Here is a 21,362-nt window from a genome sequence, read left to right as displayed (position 1 = left end):
TGAGCACTTGAAGGCAAGATGGAGTCATTTTGAGAAGATAACAGAAACTCACTTGTGTTTCAATGGACTCTTATGTAAGTGGGTTTTTCACACCAGGCTTACAACTTGAAAACAGAGCAAATTAAATACTTCAGAATCAAGACAATGCTCCTGTGCAGCATTTAAAATGCAAGGTTGTACAGTTACTGCAAAACTAAAACAAAACAAAACAAAAATTATTAATACTACAATGTTTGACATCAGAATGAAGTCATGCCGAGATTTTTTTTTTAAGCCTCATTTCTGCAACAGTTTAAGCAAACAAAACCACAGGTGTCCTTTTCAAGCACTTCATTCCAAAAAGTGAATAAAAACTAATCGTCTGAATTAAACAAAGCGAAGAGATGTTTTTGAGTAATAGTCTGAGCTTCATGCCAGAGTAGAAACTTTCACAACAGACTTTTATTCCCTGAGTGACAGCTGAACGCAGCTGCCTCGACGGCTGTGGGCTGCCACTGCTCACTTCGCCAAGGATGAGACACGTGGTCTGCTGCCTTGCTCTTTTTACTGCATGTGATGGTTGTAGCTTGTTTTCTCTCTGTGTGTAGGGTAATGGATGATGTAATTGTTGCCCAGTGTAACGTCAACTTGTTAAACCGTGATAAAGTTGACTCATGTGGACAGCATGTTAACATGTGGCTCAGCTGTAAACTGTCAGACTGTTTGAAACAGAGACTGCGATAATACTGCTGAAAAACGAATCACAAGACATGAAACTGACTTTGAGACTTACTACAAGGTTGGTTAATGTGGTAAGTGTGTACATGGTTTAACACTGCTTTAACGACAGAGTCATGTGACTGTTTTTTCTACTCTCTGTCATACCGTCTGCCTCAGTGGATGGCAGAACACCAGCTTGAAGTTGCTCTATACAGATCAGTCAAACCGGGCACAACTCTCAGACTCAGCTCTGCTTCCTGTCGAGTGTGGCTCCATTTAAATTGGAAATAAACAGACGTTACAGCAGCATAAGATTTATTGCCAAGAAGCATTGTTACAACAAAGAAATAATCTTCCAAACACAAATCAGCTTAATTTTTGTGTGATGTTTAGTTGAAATTAGAGAGAGATCAGAGAGATCAGTGGGTGAGTCATCTCTGGAGCAATAATAGTCTTTGTATAATTCAATTAATTCATTTAAAATTAATGAAATTCAAAATGATTTTTTCTCTGTGCTGTAATCTTCATATTTCTGATTTCCAAGAATGAAGCCAACATACAGATGGTTTTAAGCCCACAAAGGTTCAGGGCTCTGGTTTACTGGTTTCCCATGCAATATGAAAAACCTGGTGGAGTTGACCAATTTTTTCCCCACAAAGGGAAACACCTAAAAAATGGAAAGTGAATGTTTTGTAGTCCTGTGAAATAATATAAAGTGGACATATCATCAACAACCCACCTTTTTTGCTTCTTCATAAAATGCCATTGAGTGAAAGTAAACATGACGTGTACAGGTTATGTTAAAACACAGGTGAGAAGCAGTCCAAGATTGAGGTTTAGAAGGTTGAGGGTAAATAAAACACCCTAGTGAATGAGACATTAGATCTCTCAATGATCCAGAATGCAGCAGCATTAGGGATGGGTACCGAATTAGGTACTTTTTTAGGTACCGACCGAAATATGTCAAAGTACCGGGTATCGATACGTGTAGAGTCAAAAGGTACCATGTTTAGGTACTTGAATGCATCCTTGTGACTGTGAGGGAGTGGAAGAGTAGGCATTTTTCCATGCTGGACATGAACACAGCATTGCAAGGTTATATATTAAAGAATAAATATGTTGAATTAAAAAAAATATATATTTGATTGTTAAACAAATTGATATTTTTTACCACATAACCACAAAAAAGTACCGAAAATTGGTACCGTTGAGTACCGGTACCGGTTGCTAGGTACCGGGCATCGGTATCGGTACCGTATCGTTTCAAATGTGTAAGGTACCCATCCCTAAGCAGCATCTCTGGTCTTTATCCAGCCCAAAACAGCACATGTCATCCCGTTGTTAATCTCGCTTTACTGGCTTCCAGTGGCAGCTTGAATAAAATTTAAAGCTCTTCTTCTGGCTTGCAAAACATTGACAAGAACAGCTCCTGCCTACTTGGTGTCCTTCATCCAGGTCTAAGCTCCTTCTTGCCGGCTACGCTCTGCTTGTGAAAGACGCCTGGTGCTCCCAACCCAGCGTGGCTCCAAATCTCTAGCCAGACTCTTCTCCTCTGTTGTGCCCAAATGGTGGATTGAATTACCTAACTCTATCTGATCGGCAGAGTCCCTTTCTACTTTTAAGAGATGCCTGGATACTCATCTTTTCAGGGAACACTTAATCACTTAAGCTGACCCTTCTCCTCTTTGTCCTCAGGGGTAGAATGAGTCAGGAGTAGGGGTGCAGCGATCACAATTTTCTGGCTGATCACAGATCTATAAAAAGCCTGACCTGCCGATACTTATTTGGGCCGATACCAATTTTTATTTTTTATAACTGACAGCATGTACCTTCAATGTTCCAATCTTATTTTGTTAAAAGTCATTGAACAAAACCTGTGAAACATTAAAATCTTCATGTTTTCACTTAAACAACCAATAAAGTATCCTGAGTTTTAGGTCTCAGAGCAAAAAGCAACAGTGGTTGGCTGTCAGACCTTCTCAGGGGTATATAAGATCAGTTTCATATGTAAGGATGGGCCGATCACTGATCACCGATGCCCCAAAATTAAGGAAATCGACACTGATTAATCGGCTGGCCTATTCTTTGGTGCATGTCTAGTCAGAAGGTCTAAGTTCCAGATCTTAGTGAATTTTTAGCACTAATTACTGAATGATGTTGAAGATTGAAGTATATTGTTGCAGCAATTAATTTTGGTTAGTTGGCTGGATTGGTAGATTCCCAACCTGATAGTGTCATGATTTGATCAAATCTCTCAATGATCTTGCTGAATTTCGTTTGACTTCCTGAACAAACTGTTCAGAGCAGCCTGCTGTCTCATCAGAGTATTACTCTAAAACACGTTTACCTCACATTCAGATTGACATCCAAGATTTTAACTTGCTGTTAGTTTTTAAATATGAAGAAAGCATAGGCTCACCTTTTTCAATTGTCAGGAAAGAAACAAAAAACAGGTTCATCGATATGGGTAGAACATAGTTATATATGTATAGTGTTGCTGTATGACGGATTTAAGAGGCAGAGTTTTTTTTTCTTTTTCTTCGAGCAGCAGCGCCTTTCAGCAGAAAGCCGAGCCTCATAAAAGTGAGTGTACTATAAGTAGCAGGAGCATCATTTGCATGATTTGATTTGTGCTTTACTCACCAGGTGGGAAGGAAGCGAGTAAGCTGCTTCAGTCACTGCTGTGAAAATCAACCCATAATTTTCCACACCATTGTTGTAAATGTAGGTAGTACTCTCACGGCTATTTCATGCAGTTCGGACCTCATGGCTGTGATGAAAGACTGATCTGTAGAAACGGCTAAAATGTGCAGTATGGTCCTGGCACTAAAAACAAGGAAACAAATCTGTTACATAGAGATCTTTCTGTAGCTGTAAAATTCTTTTTCTCTGGTTTTTAACTTTTATAAGCTTATTTTCAAACTATTTCCCCATCCAGAGGTGTATGCTAATATTTGTGAACAGGTGAGTTTGTGTTTTTCTTCTTAGCCTGTCTTATGAATCATCGTGTTGTGTGCCCTCACTTCTGTCCTACAGAGAGGTGCAACTTGTGTTCAGGGATGTTTGGTTGCATCAGTGTTTTGTTTTCTCATGAGGGTTTATGCCAAGTGGCTTCTGGAGGTATCCAAACAGCTGGGAAGCAAACACTCACTGTTCTACGTTACAAAGACATTTCTGCTTTGGAGCACTTAGTGGTGAAGGTCATTTCATTCTGCGCTGCTGATTTTGAGCAGAGAAACAGAAGTTGTATTTCAGTAAGAAATAAATCTCTCGTAAAGGCTCTAACAAAAGAAAATTCAAACTGCAGCATCAAAGATAAAAAGAAAATTGTAATGTTGAATGTCCTGATCCTGGTGAGAGAAAAAATCTGAAGTAAATGTGTTTACTCTGGGTTATAAAAAGTATTATTTTGAGGTTGTTTATGAGCACACAGTACTGAATTAGCCTGAAATAATCATTAAAACCAGACCATTTTAATAAGTAATTTAGTTCAAAAACAATTCTCAGTGGAAATGTGGGATATTTTTTTTATTTTTTTATTTCTTTATTTATCATGGCTGTCACTTAAAGGCGTTACTCAGATTAATTAATTACACCACAAATAAATGCGGTGAAAAATTAACACAAGATTAACTCGTTGGCTGCCAGCTATTTCCAAAGCATCTTGAAAGATCTTTAAAGACCCAAATGATATTGTTTTCTATCTATCTATTCTTTTATGTCTTTCTTCCTGTTTTTGATCCTAAAAACAGACAAAAATTTTTTGTTTGTTTTCGTTACTCTTGGGCGCTCCATCCTATGATTCTCTCCATGATCTCTGACGTCTTTTCTCACGATCCCGCCGCTCTTTCTCTCTGAACTTCCACGACACATCCTCAGTTGGAGCGTGAGCTGCCTGAAATTTTCTGACTTGCAGCATGTCGCTATATCTCTGTCATCTCACATCTTCTCCTCATATCCATGCTGAGCTCTTATCCAAAGAGCACACTGCTCTCACCCACAGTAGTTGACAAGAATGATTTTGATTGACAAGCTCCGCCAGACCCTGCCTTCCCCCCGCTGAACATAACTTTTAATAGCATAAATATACTGTTTACGCAATTAATGGTTACAATCGAATTGACGTCTATAGCTGTTAATGGCAGTGAACATGGTTTTTTTAATTTTGGCCAGTTGAAAAAACATGGATTTACAAATCTTCTCTTCTGTCCTAGAATTCACATTCTTTTCAAATATGAATTTTGGGATTGAGAAGATATGAGATTAAAATGCGATTAATTTGATTAATTCATTACAAATTGTAATTAATTAGATTTTTTTTTTTTTTTATCGCGTGGCAGCACTATTTTTTTTTTTTTTTTAATATTTTCTGTTCATCACCAGATTTAGTGTTCTCAAAAACGACCTTGTATCTGAACCTTTCAGTAGAGAAATCAGTGCCATCAGAATGTTCTAGCTGGCTGCTGTAGGACTGAATCATATTTCAGCTCCTCTGAAATCCGTTTTTCAACAAAAATAGCAACAGAGTAATTCAATCAGAGCGTTATGGGAAGTTTAATATGAAGTGTACGGAATGAGGCCAAGAAAAAGACGTGGAAACGGGGTCATTGATAATTAAACAGGCGAATTTGAGATTAATTAACACACACTGTGTGTTGTTTGATGAGGAATACGATGATGAAGCACTTTGGGCTCAGCCTGAAGACGATTGACAGCTGCAGGGACGGCGCTCAGGCTGTGAGGAGGACAGATAGACAGTGAGGAAGATGAAAGGTGGAGGAAGACGTGAGTGATGAAGTGGAAAAAGTCAAGTGTTGGAGGGAACGATGTGTACGCTGCCAGTTCAGAGTGTGTGTTTGTGGGCTCCTGTCTGTGAGTTCTGAGGGTTTGAATGTTTTCTCAAGCGAAGCTCTCTCTATATCTCTCAGCCTTAACAGACCCCCACCCCCTCCTGTCCTCACTTTCTCTCCTTCTTCTGTCCTCCTCTCTTTCATCTCTCTGTCTCTCTCCTCCCTCCAATCCTCTCTCCCACCAGGGCTTGTTGAGCAGTGGGCTGATATGTCGCTCTTCCTCTGCAAATCTAATTGGAGACAGGCTTTCATTGGCATGACATGGAGATGAGTTGCCAAATCCTTTCAGCCCTCCTGCTCGAGGCTCGCTCCCCTCAGCTCTCCTACGGCACAGCACGCTGATGCCGCAGCCCCAGAAACAGGCTCTGCACCGGCTTCTGCACAGGGCTCCACCGAATCATCCCTGACAATCTGAGCTAAATCAAACCTGCTAATGCTCCCTGTCTTAATGGGTTTAAATCATGTAAGCAGCCTCTGACACTTCACTGGCAGACGTGCTTCTTTTAAACCGACCCTGTCAGGATCTGCTTTGGTAAAAACGCACAGAAAACTTATATTTACATAGTCTAGAGTGTGCATCACCACCCTGTGTATCTCCGTTACCCGCCAGGCTTTCAGTGAGTTCACTCAGAGTGTGTAGTCACAGTCTGATCTGGAGGTTGTTCTCGTGTAAGGCAGCTCTACAGTACCTGAGGGAGCAGGAGTCAGACACAGAGGTTTGTGTTACTAAGCCGACTCTCTGGTGCCATATCTGCACAAAGGTTGAATATAGCCTCCCAAAGTGATTCACTCCTCTAACAGGTCTTTTTTGGGAGGCTAATTCACACAGCAAGCCGCTGCAGATTCAGTGCAACTACACCTGGACTATTTTAAGATTCCTGTGCTGAGGCTGAAACCACAAAGCAGCGTTTGATGTGACTCAGGATGGGAGGGAAACAGTGGGAAGATGCAAGAGGGGAAGTGATTGGGGATACAAAGACACAAAGAGCAGTGACGTTAATTTGTTAAGTGGTCACGACCTGTCGAGGAGGAAACAAAGGAGGTTTGAGAGTTCATCTGTTGAATATAAAACTCTTTATACCTGAATCTCGAATTAATGTCTTGTTCTCCTTTATATAAGAGCTGAAGATTAGTCTAACCAAAAGGAAAAATAAGTAAAAAGCCCAAACTCCTTCCTCCACAGTGATTTTTTATTGCGGTTTAGTCGCAAACTGTACATGATTGTATAAGGAAAAACAAGTCTTAATTTAGATCATGTTTAGTGAGACAACTCATTCGCTGACATCTTTCTTTCCTTTGCATTGATCGCTGAAAGATCAACTGCTCCTCAGCATGCATCATCCCAAACTCCAACCTAAGATGCCAAGATGCAGTTGCTATTGTTTCCTGTGCACAAAATGTTGTGGAACTGTAAACTGGAAATTTGACATGCACCAAATTGCGATGCCAGATAGCATTTAGGCAGAGCTGAAGAACCCAGGCTTCACAGAGCGTGTCTCCCCCACAGGTTCTCAGCCAGGTGTTTACTTTTTGCCCGGGGCAATCACCTTTTTCTTATTTACACTGCCTAAGAGGGTTTTATCATCATGTGCTGCATGCTGCCATTATGAGTCAGCCTAAAGTCTAAGTCATAATACACTAAACAACCCAAAAAAAGACAAATGAACAAAAAAAGGCCAAAATTGCTCAACTCATACAACTCTTTGACTCCATTGCAGTAGCTCCTTGTAGCTTATAAAAATATAATTGAAATAAAGAATGTTTATTTTTCTTACAGAGGGTATGGATGAATAAAGACGCTGACACTAAATAAAGTCTTGCAGTTACATTTTTTAACTAAATATGCATCACATCTTGCAGTAAAGCTTGCCACCACTCTGCTTCACCTCCTACAACACGAACAGCCCACCAGCTTTACATGCACTCATGCCTAACCTCAAGTTTACACCCCTGGCAAGATAACTAAATCTACAAAAAGACAAATCTGGCAGAAAACACAGATTATTATAATTCTCTGTGAATGAATTTGATTAATTTCCAAGGTGCAGGCTTAATATACAAGCTTGATATGTGGCAAAACATTAGCAAACAACAAAACAACAATGAGTTGAGTAATATGTCATCAAATTCAAGTGTTCTTTCAAAAATAAATTATCATCTTTCTTTTTTTTTATCAATTAAAAAAAAAATCAAAATTTTTGCGTTTTTTAATTTTTTTAATTTTTGCAAATTTATTCAGAATAAAAAAACATGTACAATTCATGTCCAATTTCATAAATAAAAAAATCTGCTAGCTTAGATAATTATTCACTTGATTTTACCCATGTATGCACTCTAAAGTCTTCCTTGTCAATAAAGTAAATTTGTAAAGTAGATTTGTGGCTCCAGAATGACTTGTATCCAGGTGAGCTTAGGCAAAAATGGTTGCAGACCCCCGTACTAGATAATCTACAGTCACTGATACCATTTTCATTGTGGTTTAAGACTAAATTTTTGTTTCTGCACAAATGTGATGCACAGAAATGAGAAGCCCAGAATCAGCACAAGGGAACATGTGTGGCTTTTTAATACCTCTAAGTGGCATCTGATGGCATTCTTTCCAAAACTGCAGGGGGGCGTTGTGTCAAACTAAGGTAGAAGAAGTTTGCATTTGTTTACATTGTAGAAAACTTTTGTTTTTAATCAATTCCTCTTATCTGCCGAGTGTGGCTGCAATTTCACACCAGCAGTTGTTCATCACATGGTCATCACGGTGATCTCTGAGTGATGAATCATATAAACGCCAGCATTACTTTCGGAGCTTTTTGTCTGTGAGTCTCCGTCCAGCAGTCAGGAATTTGTGTCAATATTTTTGCAAAAATGCATGAGATTTGAAATTTTACACAGTTTTGGGGGGCACTTTGTGACCCTTATTGGTGTTTTGTAGCCCCTGCTTTAAGAACCACAGGTTAGGATATTTTAAAAAATGTAAATACTTGTAACAGCTGACATTGCGGACAGTTCCTCCTGTAGAGTCTATTACAAAACAATGGAGTGTTTGTTCAAAGGGTTCCATCTCCTTTTGAGCAATTTTTTTAATCTTAAAAAGCCTGTAATAAATTTTTAACCACTTTTGAAACAGATGCCCCTGTGTGAAATACAAAATCAAACCAGGCCATCAGCAACAAGATCGACTTTTGCTTAGGAGTAACTTGCACTCCTTATAATCTCTGTCAGAAGTATCACAAGGTTATTTTGAATCAGTCAATACTCTTATCTTTGTTAGACGTGAAATAAAGATGAAAAACGGTGTCAGAACAAGTCTTAAGGTGCAGATTAGTGAACACAGTTATAAGTTTGATTTGATCAAGCTGAACCTTCAGAGTCATGATTGAATAGATGTTTTTGTTTTACCATTAGATGTTTTTGTCAGAGATGTCGATGTTTGCTCACATTTTGTTTCTTTCTTAACTCGTTCTTTATGTAACAGGCACAGAAACATGCTCACACCCGTCAACCTGCGGTCTCTCCAGTCATTTTTCACACTGAGAAACAAAGTCTGACAACACAAATAACAAACTGTAACCCACCTCAAAGAAAGTAATGTGCACCCTATAAAAAAGAGATGTGAAAATATAGCTTTGAAATCAGGTGAAAGCCTCTATCCTGGACTCACGGTGAAGCCGTGCATGATGAGAAATGACAGGCAGGGAAACAAGTAGGCACGAATGCGGGCAGCTCGCGTAATGACACATGCAGACCGCGGCCTGCAGGACACTTCACACCTCTGTTACATGAACTAATAGAGCTGGAGGACATAATGTAAAAACGGAGAACAAAGAAGAAACAGATACAGTGAGGGTGTAAGGAAAAAAAAAGCAACAGTAATACCCTGTGAATAAAGGAGAGAAATTAAGCCGCGCTGATTTGGATATAAAAGAAAAAGTAGAATGGGACGATGATTAGCTGTAATCTGAGAAGGAGTATATGAGCAGTGACCTCACCATCCGTCTGAATGGTAGGTTTTGGTCTCACAAGTGATTGAACCTTTTAGAGGACGCTTTTAAGACAGAAAAGAATCAAAGGGAGCAATAACAAGATGAAGAAAGACTTTAGGGGTTAGAGGAGAAATGGATACTCAGTGAGTAAGTGAGTGAGAAAAATAGAAAAAAGCTTTAAAGTATACTTAGTTTTGGTTTAAGCTTCAGGGAACCTGATGCTTTGTAATGTATTTACTTTGCTTTGTTGCTGCTTTTGCCTAAAATGCTAAATTTCCTTTTTTTATCACGAAGGAACATGCTTTTATTTTTTTCAAAAGCTAATTTTAATATGTTATAAAGATTTAATCTCCTGATGAATCATTTTTCACAGCCCGTTAGCTGTGTGTGAAGGAGGGTTATTGGTAAATCAAGGAGGTAGCGTTGAAAAATGATCCAAAAACACGTCTCTGCAAGACATCAGAAGTCTGTACGTGCTTTCAGTCACAACGGGAGTGTATTTACATTGAACAGGACAGGCTGCATTTATCAACGCTAGCAGAGTTTGGATGTGAGTGTATCTCTTTATGCGAGAGCGTGTTTCACACCAGTATGTGTGTAGACCTTTCTCACAATAAGTAGGAAGTGAGAAGAGATCAAGGAGAGACATACTTTTAACTGATTGTGGATCAGTGTACTCTCAGATGAATAGAGAAACAGAATGTCCAATGCTTTCGCTTTTTATCTGCACACAGAACAGACTGGTGGGGATTTCATAACATGGCTCGAACTAGTCAAGCAGCTGCCTGAAGCCTTCACTAAAACCAACACTGAGAGTCTTAAGAAATTTAGCTTTAAGTGCTTTTGGGATCTTCTGAGTCTGTTGAGAAGTTGAGTGTTGAGTTGACAGCTCCAGCAGTCAGGGTGTGTGAGGATGGCACTCTGGACCTGTTGACGTAGGTTCATTGTGTAGGTGCAGCATGTTCTCTCAAATGCTCCCTTGTCTTTGCTTTCACCTCAACTGTTTGCAGAAGCACAACCTGTTGATTGTAATGTGAGACATTCACCACATCACATAAGCTGTGTCTCATGACTGAACAGATAAATGTGTAACCAGCACAGGCATGTTGAAGTAACAGCTGGCGGTGCTAGCTTTGCTAATGTTAGCCTCAGGGAGATTGGTCCCATGTTTCAACTGAGATCACTTTTGAGAGTTTGATATTTTTTTGTGAAATTCATACCAGGGCTGTCACTTTAACATGTTAATTAGATTAAGTAATAACACTGCAAATTAATGTGTTTTTAAAATTAACGTAAGATTAACTCATCAGCAATTTTCAGAGCATCTTGAACGATTTTTCAAGACCCCAATAGCATTGTTTTCTATGACTTTGTAAACACCAAAACTACCTCAGAAGCGTGGACTCTTTTCATTTATGTCTCTCTTCCTGTTTTGATCCAAGAAACAGACAAAACGTACTTTTTTTGATCACGTTCATCCCAGGCGCTCCTATGATCCTATCCTATCCTATATCCTATGATCCTCTCCATGATCTCTGTCGTCTTTTCTCATGATCACGCAGCTCTTTCTCGCTGAACTACCGCGACACATCCTTAGTTTGAGCATGAGCTCCCTGAACTTTTCTGACTTGCAGCGTCTCACTATGCCTCTGTCATCTCACATCTTCTCCTCATATCCATGCTGATCTCTCATCCAAAGAGCGCACAGCTGTCTCCCACAGTAGTTTACGAGCATGATTTTGATTGACAAGCTTCTCTAGACAGTTGCAATCAAATTGACGACTATTATTATTACTGATGACTATTGATGACTATTACTATTACATTTATAGACATCAATGGCATCAAACACGGATATTTTAATATCGGCCATTTGAAAAAAATGTGGATTCATAAATCTTCTCTTCTCTGTGTATTCATTTTATTAGTCATGCACTACAATTTCGATATGTCCTAGAAGTCAAATTCTTTATTTGGGGACCTGAAGCAGATATGGATAAAAATGTGATTAATTAGATTAATTAATTACAAATCCTGTAATTAATTACATTATTTTCTTAATCACCTGACAGCACTAATTCATACACATTTACAAGGCTGAACAACAGTGGGATATATTTAGAGTTCAGTGCCTTGCTCATGGACAGTTAGGCATGTGACTTCAAGAGCAGGGATTAAACCTCCAACCTCCCATTTAAAAGAAAGACACCTGTTTACGGTTGACTGTTTTCAACATGTCAGTTTTATTGATACCATCATGGAGTCCTGTCTAAAGAACAGCCACCTCCAGCTCTGATTACCCATACATGCTTAACCTGCATTTACCATCAACAGAACAGCAAAACAACATGATCCAACATATCAAGCCTTGGAAATTTTATAAACTTTTCATTACTTAATTAATGCAAACATTTACTAAGAAAAAAAGCATGGATGTTTATGTGATGCACTGAGACGGAGAGAAATGAGAGAAATACAGTCATTTACCAGTGTTTCCAGACATGTAGGGTTATTAAGCTGTCTGATCATTTCACTGCATGTTTGATTTGTTGTTATAATGCATTTGTCATACCCTGTGATATCCTATGAGAGGCAGAGAAAAGCTGTCCATCTTCATTAAAGTTTTATTTCCATATAAAAAGCCAGCACAAGCAGAGCAGATCCTCAGCGTTTCTTCTGTGACTCAGTGTGGGGAAAATTTCTCCAAATTAGAAAACAGATTGACTCTGTTTGAATGAAAACACTCCCAAGATTTTTTTTACTCCCGTTCATTTTAGCACAACCTTGGTATGTTAGCTCTGTGAAATTCAAGGGTTTTTATTCTTGATAATCTACCAGTTACCTGACCTGTGAGACTCTTGACAGTTTAAGATTTATCTGCGCAGACAGAGAAATTAGAGAGCTCAGCTCATTGGTTTTCATTACCTTTGTTTTCACCGTCAGTAAAGGTTAAAAATATCAGACTCCCTCCCCCTCCTCCTTTACTTCCACCGCTGTCATTCCCTCCGCCATCACTTGACACTGCACTGTTATTACCTCATTACAGTGAAAAGTAGGTAACAGATCATTCATGTCCCCGGAGGAAGGGGGAAGTTGTGCTTTGATGTTGAGTGGAGGTAGTACACCTCAGTACTCAGGGAGTGCTCAGCTTCCTGCATGCTGACGTTTATAATCGATTGCACATGCAGCAGATAGTTATTAACACACACATGCAAAAATACAGCAATGCATTTAGGCGTAGGTTGATCTCGAGGGCAGATGTGGACGATCACCAGAGGGGGAATTAAATCTGAGCCGTTTATTTCAAATTCAAAAATTTAAGGCTGCTGGGCTTAATAATTAATTACTCATTTAAAAGATCCACTGTACTACAAAAGAATGAGTTAATAACACTTTCTGTCAACTGGCACTTACATCTGGACTAAACTATGTCAACTGCTTCATCTATTGGTAGTAACTATCATTTAAGGAGACATTTATGGTACTCAGAGGATGAACCCTGACAGCTCCGTTATTTGACTGACTTTTCTAAAAGCTTCACAATCAGGTTTACAATTGAGACACAGATTCAAGTGTCCCAAAAAATACTTGATGAACTGCTTGAATAGAAAAGAATAGAATACAATACAATACAATAGAAATAGAAAAATATATTTATCCACAAGGGGAAATTCAGGAGGAGTCACAGCAGCAATCAAGAAAACAAAAGTAAGAAAGTGTATAGAAAGTGCAAAAAGGTCCATAAGAAAATAGATGATAACAGCTTGTCCATCATTCTCCAGTTCAGCCAGCCTCCACCTCCACAGGGTCCAGGACTGAGCTTCTTCAGTCATGCTCCATCTCTTATCTCCTGGATCCTGTCTGCTCACAGCAGGTGAAGCTCTTCCAATGTTGCGTTTGTTTCTGGTGTTAGCTCCATTAGCCATGTCTGTGAATAGCATGATGCTACTCTGCCTTCTTGTATTCCCTCTGTTGCAGGGTTAGCATGGCTAGCTTGTCTATCTTATTAAAGATAGATCTTACGTTCCCAAGAATGATGGATGGAAGGACAGGTCAATGTCATCACTTCTTAGCTCACACCTGAGGACAAACACGTTTTCCTCACTTCTTCCCTCACCTTAGGGGAAAACATCAGGCCTTGCACCAGTTAGCATTAACATGCTACAGCCTGCTAACAGCTGATTTCACATATAAACAATGCGGCCATGGTTACATGTAGGATCTCCAGACAAACACAGGAGAAAAAGTAGTAAATATATCACTGAAGACATAATCAGTTTGTTGTCCATGACCAACAAATGAGCCATACAAAGTAAGGAACTACTCCAAATGCAAAGATGACGAAAAAATTACAAAAAAAAGACAAGAAAAGGCAACAACAGGGCGGTGCCTAACAATTTTACAATAATTAAAATAATTCTAACAATAATTTTACTTTTTTTAAAATATTTTTTAGATTTTATAGATATTACACAAACCTATGAATAACTCTGAAACTTCAAATCTCAATAACGCATGGGTCAAAAAAGGGATCACTGAGTGTATGGTGTGTAACCAATGAAGGAATCAGCTATGAAGACTAAAACTAATTTTTGAACCAGACTGTCAACATATTTATTCTTGCTCTAAATTTTGGCATTTTAACATTGGTATCAGTGGGACTTCCTTGGCTTTTGCAGCAGGCCTCAAGTGGACACTCAAGAAACTGCAGATTTGTACTTTTAATGTGTCTCATATTCCAACACTGGGGGCTACCACCTGAAAGCACAAAACACTCCACAATAATAGCAACTTTTACTTTGGTTTTGAATTAACAGTTTTTGTTCATTTTAAATGTCAAAGTACAAACCAGATCATTTTAGCTGGTGTGTTTGTTATTAAGATCAAAGAGCTGCTGTGCCTGTTTGAGGACTCGCACTGCTGTGAGTGTGGCTTAGCTTCCACTTTTGCTAACCACTTCCCCAGTGTCTGTCTCTAAGCATCCTGCAGCTTTATTTAATGTATGAAAAAGATAATGTCATTGTCATGTCATTTAATTCTCTTTCTGATTCACTAAAAGTTTAATGAAACCTGTAATTTAAATATCTGCATGTTTCTATGGCTGTGTGTAATAAACTATTCAGATTAAAGTGTATCAGCATTGCCCACCACCTCCAGCCATCTCAGTCCCCTTTCCTCATTTCACTTCATTCTATACGCAATGAGGGTCCTGACATGATGCTGTTCTTATTACAGCCCCTCTTCTATGTCCCCGCCAGTCACTATCATTCCTAAATAATCCGTCTTGACTTCTATGTCCTGTTGCGTTACTTGAAAGTTTAACATGGTTGACTGACCTTGACCAATCTATGGCCTCAGACATCAGGCATATTGCCCCAAGACTTCTTCTACTTCTATATTTGTCTCATCTTCATCTCTCCTTGGAGAAAAGAAATGAAGGTTAAGCGTGTCTTCATATACAGTCCCTTGTATTTAATACACTTGAACCAGGTGGTGGTTACTTGTTATTCTCTGGGAAACGTACCAAATGCACTTGTTTTTTCCAAGGTTAACTTTTTAATACGTGCCACAGAAGAATACCTCTGATTAAAACATTACAAATACACGAGAAAGATTATAGAGCCTCACACTGTAGCATATTACTCAGCATAGAGGGAACACAAACAAACAAACTGAGAATGCACACACGGAGCTGTAAACAGGTTTATATTTGCTCCTGAGCCGTTCAATAGCTGGACACGCTCCATAATCAGCCCTGGCCATTCTTCCAGTTCTCTCTCATGCTGTATGACTCATGACCTTGTTTGCTGATTGGCTACGTGTCTCTGGTTTCCAGGACGACAACTCCATGTTTTTCCAGTTTGGTCCGTCCATCGAGCAGCAGGCCTCCGTCATGTTGAACATTATGGAGGAGTATGACTGGTACATCTTCTCTATCGTCACCTCGTATTACCCAGGATATCAAGACTTTGTCACCAAGGTAAACAAACAAAGACACTTTGATAAATGCAAAGTTCAGTTAAAGGTATTGTGTTGTACATGAGAGTATGCCTGTGCCACAAAGACAAATCCACTACCTTCATGCAGGATTATTTTCTGCAAAGACAAATATATTCCTTTGACACCAGCAGCAGCAGGATGCTTATTATTACTGATTAAACTAATGGCAGAAGACATTTTCAGCCATGTATTCAAATTAGAGATCCACTTTCGCTCTGGGTCCCAGGCACATTAGATGTTATTACTTTTATCTTTTGGGGACTCATTACAGAAAGTCAGAACACTTCTGTGTTTCTATTTTGTTTTAAGATGCCTCTCATTTCCTGCTTTTTATTTGTTTCATCTTTACTCAGCTTTGACTGTTTCTACTGATGATGCTAATAGGACAAAGCACTTCCTGTCCATCTGTTTTTAAGTCATGACTTCAAAGCTTGGTTGAGTTTAATATAAGTGGGAAGCAGGTTCCACTTGATTGTTTCAACTGAAAAAAGCAGATTGGCTGAAAATGTCTTTGACTGTGAGGTTTCAGTCGCCTCCTTATCTCAAGGGCTTGGAACAGACTCTTAAAGGGGGATTGTGTGAGATCCTGGGCTACTTTGAACATCAAACATATCTTAAAAGAATTAAACGTAACTGAGAGCCAGCTAATTATAGTTCTTAATATTATTGCGAAAATGGCAGTGTCTTTCTTTTCGATAAAATTAAAGAAAGAATCTAATTTAAAATACTTATATAAATCATTTAAAGTGGCTGTGAGGAAGTCTCCCTTCTAGAAACATGTCTGATCGTCACCCACACTTTAAAATGAGATTATCAGCGCCAATAATGCTGGTTACAGGTTATCTTAAATTGTTACTTTTTAGCTTCCAGTTCAGGTCGTCCAGGACCGGATTAATCTACAACCAACTAGGTCTCTATGACAACACCACGCCAGCTGACAAAGTTTAGTAGTGAGAGAATATAAAGCAAAGAGATCTGTGTTTTTCTCTGCTAAAAAACATTTCTATGATTAATTTTGTAGTGATGGTGGACACAGGAGCCTAACTGTCGGACAAAAAAAGGACAGAAGAGTAGAAGAAAGCTAAACAGGAGAGTGATACAGTCTGAGCTAAAGGCTAATTAGCCTTAAGCTCGGACTGTATCACTCTATAACACAGGGGCTAAGCTTTTTGTCTGGCTGTCTGTTCAAACTTGAGAGTCTATCAATAAAATGCAGAGTGAGTTTACGTTAGCTCTGCTTGGTAGGTGACTGACAGGACATAGTAAACCAGGATTAACTAATGTTACACGTTACAGACACGTCTTGGAGTGATGGACTGCCAGATGTGCTAAATTTAAACAGCTACTAAACTACTTACAAACTAAAAGTGTTTACTTGTTGTTAGCCTACAAATAAGACAGAGCACCGGGCTAACTTATAACCAGCTGCTACAACGTTTGCTTGATGTCACGTTTCAAACTGTAGTGCCACGTAACTGTACTAACAAGTACCTTACCTCAGCGCGTTGTATCCAGTAAAAAGTTGTCTTCAACAAAGAAAATCTGTTTCAATCTGATCTCCATTTAGTTCTAAAACAAACACACCCCTCGCTACAAGTAATTGTGCAATTGTGCATTCAAAACAGATCCTCCTCATAGCATCTTTAATTGAGGCCTTAGATGTAGATCTTTAGTGTCTGAGGTGATATTGACTCATGTGAATTGTAAAATATCCAATATGAGGAGTTTTTTAAGTACAGTCTCATCTGCATAGCTAATCGTCATTGAAAATAATGATTAAAAACAAAGTCTGAAAAAGTTGTTTTTTAGAGGAACTTTTCTGGTTTATGTTGTATAAACCCAATATAAGGAAAGGATTTGTCCTTGAAGTACATCTGATAAAAGTAAGATCATACTATATTAGGATTTTAATGCCAACGCTGACAGCACCACTTATCTAAAGAGACATGATGGACAGAACAAAGAAGCACAAATGAGAAACAGCTGACTAAGAGTTTTGATGCCTTTTTTGAGAAAATGGTCAACAGTTCAGCAGAGACATTAAACAACTGTCCATCAACTGAAAAATCTGCTGCTTGCTGCAATAATGTAACAAAGATATCCAGTGCATGTGCTTAAAATGCATGAATACATTACTAAAAACTGATCAAAGGTAAACTCGTTTGCAGGCTTGTTATCCTTCCGAGAGGCTGCAAGTTGTCTTGGTTTTATAGTTTTTTTAGACAATATTTTTTTTCTTTTACAGACATCATAATGTACATCATTTAAAAATGGCAATTTAATTTTACTTTTAGTTAATGTTTTTTTTACTCTATTAATTTAAAGAATTCCTTATAAAATTAGATAATGTCATTAAAAAGTGTTTTTCTTTAAATAAGTCTTGAAAGGGGGGCTGGGGCATAACAAGCATCATAAATCTGATCCATTGTATATAGCATCTAAAATGTACATACAAGGCTAATTGGTGTTGTTACAAGATATGCTATGCCTAAAATATTGCTTCTGCCTTTTTTAGCCTGAATTACTCCTGTGACTCTGATTTTCTCAAGAATTTTCTATTAAACTGTGAAAAGCCTTTTTTTCTTTCCTGATGTCATCTACACAAAAGGGATTTGTAATAGAAAGAAATCACTCACTGCTGCACTTAATCTGTGAACCTTGACTGGCTCTGCTTGTAAAAAGTGAAACAAAAATGAAACAGGCTCTATTTTCCTGCGAGTTTTCTCTGTGTGCAGATATAGCCTGAAGATTTGGGAAAAAGATTACCTAATCTTGCTCTTTTGCATCTGAAAAAAAAATCAGCTCCCAGTAGATGTGTTAAGAAAGAACAGTTTTGCTATCTGGGAGCTGGAGGAGGAGACATCGCAGTTTCTTTTGTTCCAGCATCTCTCCTTAACAACTCCCCTGTAAGTGTGCAGCCTACACTTTTTAAAAAAATCACATCTCCCTCTTCTTTCCCATCAAGGTCCGCAGCACCATCGAGAACAGCTTTGTGGGCTGGGAGCTTGAAGAAGTCATCACATTGGACATGTCAGAGGATGATGGAGACCTCAAGATCCAGAACCAGATGAAGAAACTGCAGAGTCCAGTTATTCTGCTGTACTGCACAAAGGAAGAGGCCTACACCATCTTTGAGGTGGCACATTCTGTGGGTCTCACAGGTTACGGATACACCTGGATCGTCCCCTCTCTGGTGGCTGGAGATGCAGACCATATTCCCTCTGTCTTCCCTACAGGTACACCCATTCCCCAGGGTCCGGGTTTACAAAGGCAAAATGAGACTGAATAACTCACACCTCAGACTTCTGAACTCATCCATTTTGAAGCAGAATCAAAAGACCGGTTTACTTTGCTTTACTTTATTTCAGACCCTTAGGCCCATATAATTGTATTAAGGAAAAACAAGTTCATATATTGCCAGCATTAAAACACAAAGAGACATTTGTACCAATGTTTCCCGTAACAGGATGTAAACCTCGTGTCGCTCGTTGTGAGCTGAGTAAGTGACATTATTATTTCATTGTCTGAATCAATCAATCGACCAATGAATTTGTTCATGAAGTTTCAAAGATCAGCATAAAATGTGGGCATGTTGTTATAAACAAACATGTAACTTGCACTCGTCCATTGAGTTAATTTAAGAAATATTTTAAAAGCATCATGATAAGCTACCTGTAACTTTTTTATTTTTGCTTTACTGTAGTTGTACCTTGAATGCGCAGTGTACAGTAGACTACAGTAGGCTCTTCAAAGCTAAAATGTATGCACAAGCTAATATGTTAGCATGTACATTTCAGACGTGTACAGAAAATGTTAAAATTGAATCATCATCATTGCACAGATCACTTTTAGTTTGCGAATATCCTCAATTTAAAGGCCCTGTAAAGACTTAATATGTGATCTTGAAATAGTCTAACCTTTATTTATTTGAATTATTTGATTTAAAAATGAGATTATCAGCACCAAAATCTGTTATTTCTAAATGCTATTTTTTAGTGTGCAGGTCAGGTCAAACACAAATCCCTTTACAGCATGTAGAACAAGAATGTGGATGTGTCCTTTTTTCTCAGCTGAAAAGTATTTCTTGGATTTTTTTTTTGTTGGACAATCGAGCTTGACTGTAAAAAAAAAAAAGAATAGAATAGAATAGAATAGAATAGAACTTTATTGTCATTGTAACAAGTATAACAAAATTGAAGTCACAGCAGCAATCAAGAAAACAAAAGTAAGAAAGTGTATAGAAAGTACGAAAAGGTCCATAAGAAAATAGATGATGACAGCTTGTCCATCATTCTCCAGTTCAGCCAGCCTCCACCTCCACAGGGTCCAGGACAGGAGAAAAACACGGGAGAAAAAGTAGTTAAAATATCGCTGAGGTCACAAAAAGTTTGGTGTCCATGACCAACAAATGAGCCATACAAAGTAATGATCCGCTCCAAATACAAAGATTATGAAAAAAAGACGAAAAAAAAATGACAAGCTGCTGCAAAAGGCAGCCATAGTCAACAGGGCGACGCCGAGCAACATCAAAAAACAAGGACAGACAAGAACGTTAAACAGGAGAGTGACAGAGCATGGGATAAAGACTAAAATGGCTAAACTATTTTTAATAATGTTCATTCCAACCCTCATGCAGCAGTTATTTTGCAGAGGTCTGTTCAAACTTTAGAGTTTATCAAAATGAAGAGTGAGGTTACGTTAGCTCTGCTTGGTGAGGTTGGAGTTGGTAGATGAGCACTGGTAGCACATAACCAGGATTCACTAACATTACATGTTACTGACTGCTCACCTTCTGGACACTTCAGTAAACTACTGAGTTTACAAAGTTTGAATGTTGTCACATTTCAAACAGCAGTGCTACGCAACGAGTTACAAAGTAACTACATCTCATAAAACATTATTTGTTAATTTGCATCCTGTAAAAAGTTGTCTTGTAAAAAAGAAGGTAGTCTTAAAAAGAAGATCTGCTCCCCAAACAAATGCACGCCTTGGTAAGACACACATCTCTATGACAGTGGGTGATGGTGCCTTACTACTCAGGGGAAGTGAAATCTTTACTGTGAAAAAAACACTTCTGATTCCAGCCAAAGGTGTCACTGCAGTCAATGCCAGAAAAATAGTCCTCACAGCAACGTACACAATATTGTATTACCGTGGCAAAGCCAATTAGCTAGTCCCGATGACGCAAGACTTAGTTCTTGGGCCGACATTGTCAACAAAGGTCAGGATAGATGACTTATATTCATGAAAACCACTTATTTCTACAAAGAGATTCTAAATATGATACAGACAAGAATTGGCTTCATGCTGGTCTTTCATTTGTAGCCTAATGAGCTTTTTCAAATGGCATTTCTGTTAGTGCTGACGGTATGCAGAAAAACAAAGCTAATAGAGATTAGGAGAGAGGACCACATAGGCTGGAAAGCAGTCCTGATATCATCAGCCTTCTTGTGGTATCAGTTCGGATTGTTGTCAATCTGTATTGAGAGTTATTTGCATGGAAGTGCTGTTTACAATTCATAACTCGACTTAGAGGAAAAGAAATCCTTGACCTAAGAGTTTCTCATTGATTACTTTACTTAGTGTCAGATTGATAGGGGATGTGGTCAAAGGTTGACACACTGTAAATAATAAATGATGCTTTTAACAGGTCAGCAGGTTTCACTCCGTCTTCGATGTTGACTGGTTAGCAGCAAACAGAGGAAAGGGGTGGATAACATGTTAGACCTAAAGACGCCGACTAGTTGAGTATGTGACAGATCTGCTTCACAGTCAGAGAGTTTGAATCTAGACTTCATAAGCTCAGAGTTTGAAAATCATGAAGAGCTAAGACCAG

The 21,362-nt window shown here is 38.7% G+C and overlaps 1 protein-coding gene across 7 annotated transcripts in view; it reads left to right on the top strand.

The window, feature by feature from the left end:
• grin2bb (glutamate receptor, ionotropic, N-methyl D-aspartate 2B, genome duplicate b) overlaps positions 1-21,362 on the top strand; it is a 163,425-nt gene that overhangs the window by 86,786 nt on the left and 55,277 nt on the right. For all 7 annotated transcript variants that reach the window (XM_074688244.1, XM_074688236.1, XM_074688208.1 and 4 more), the window contains 2 exons: positions 15,363-15,506; positions 18,492-18,762. In XM_074688244.1, the coding sequence (XP_074544345.1) occupies positions 15,363-15,506; positions 18,492-18,762 (415 nt within the window). The remainder of the gene's footprint in view (positions 1-15,362; positions 15,507-18,491; positions 18,763-21,362) is intronic.

Source organism: Halichoeres trimaculatus, unplaced genomic scaffold, assembly GCF_033239565.1.
Source record: "Halichoeres trimaculatus isolate MK-OKI-2021-1 unplaced genomic scaffold, fHalTri1.1 fHalTri1_scaffold_2, whole genome shotgun sequence".
Lineage (NCBI taxonomy): Eukaryota > Metazoa > Chordata > Actinopteri > Labriformes > Labridae > Halichoeres > Halichoeres trimaculatus.
The sequence above is the reverse complement of the archived record's forward strand: the minus strand, read 5'-3'. Positions and strand labels throughout refer to the sequence as shown.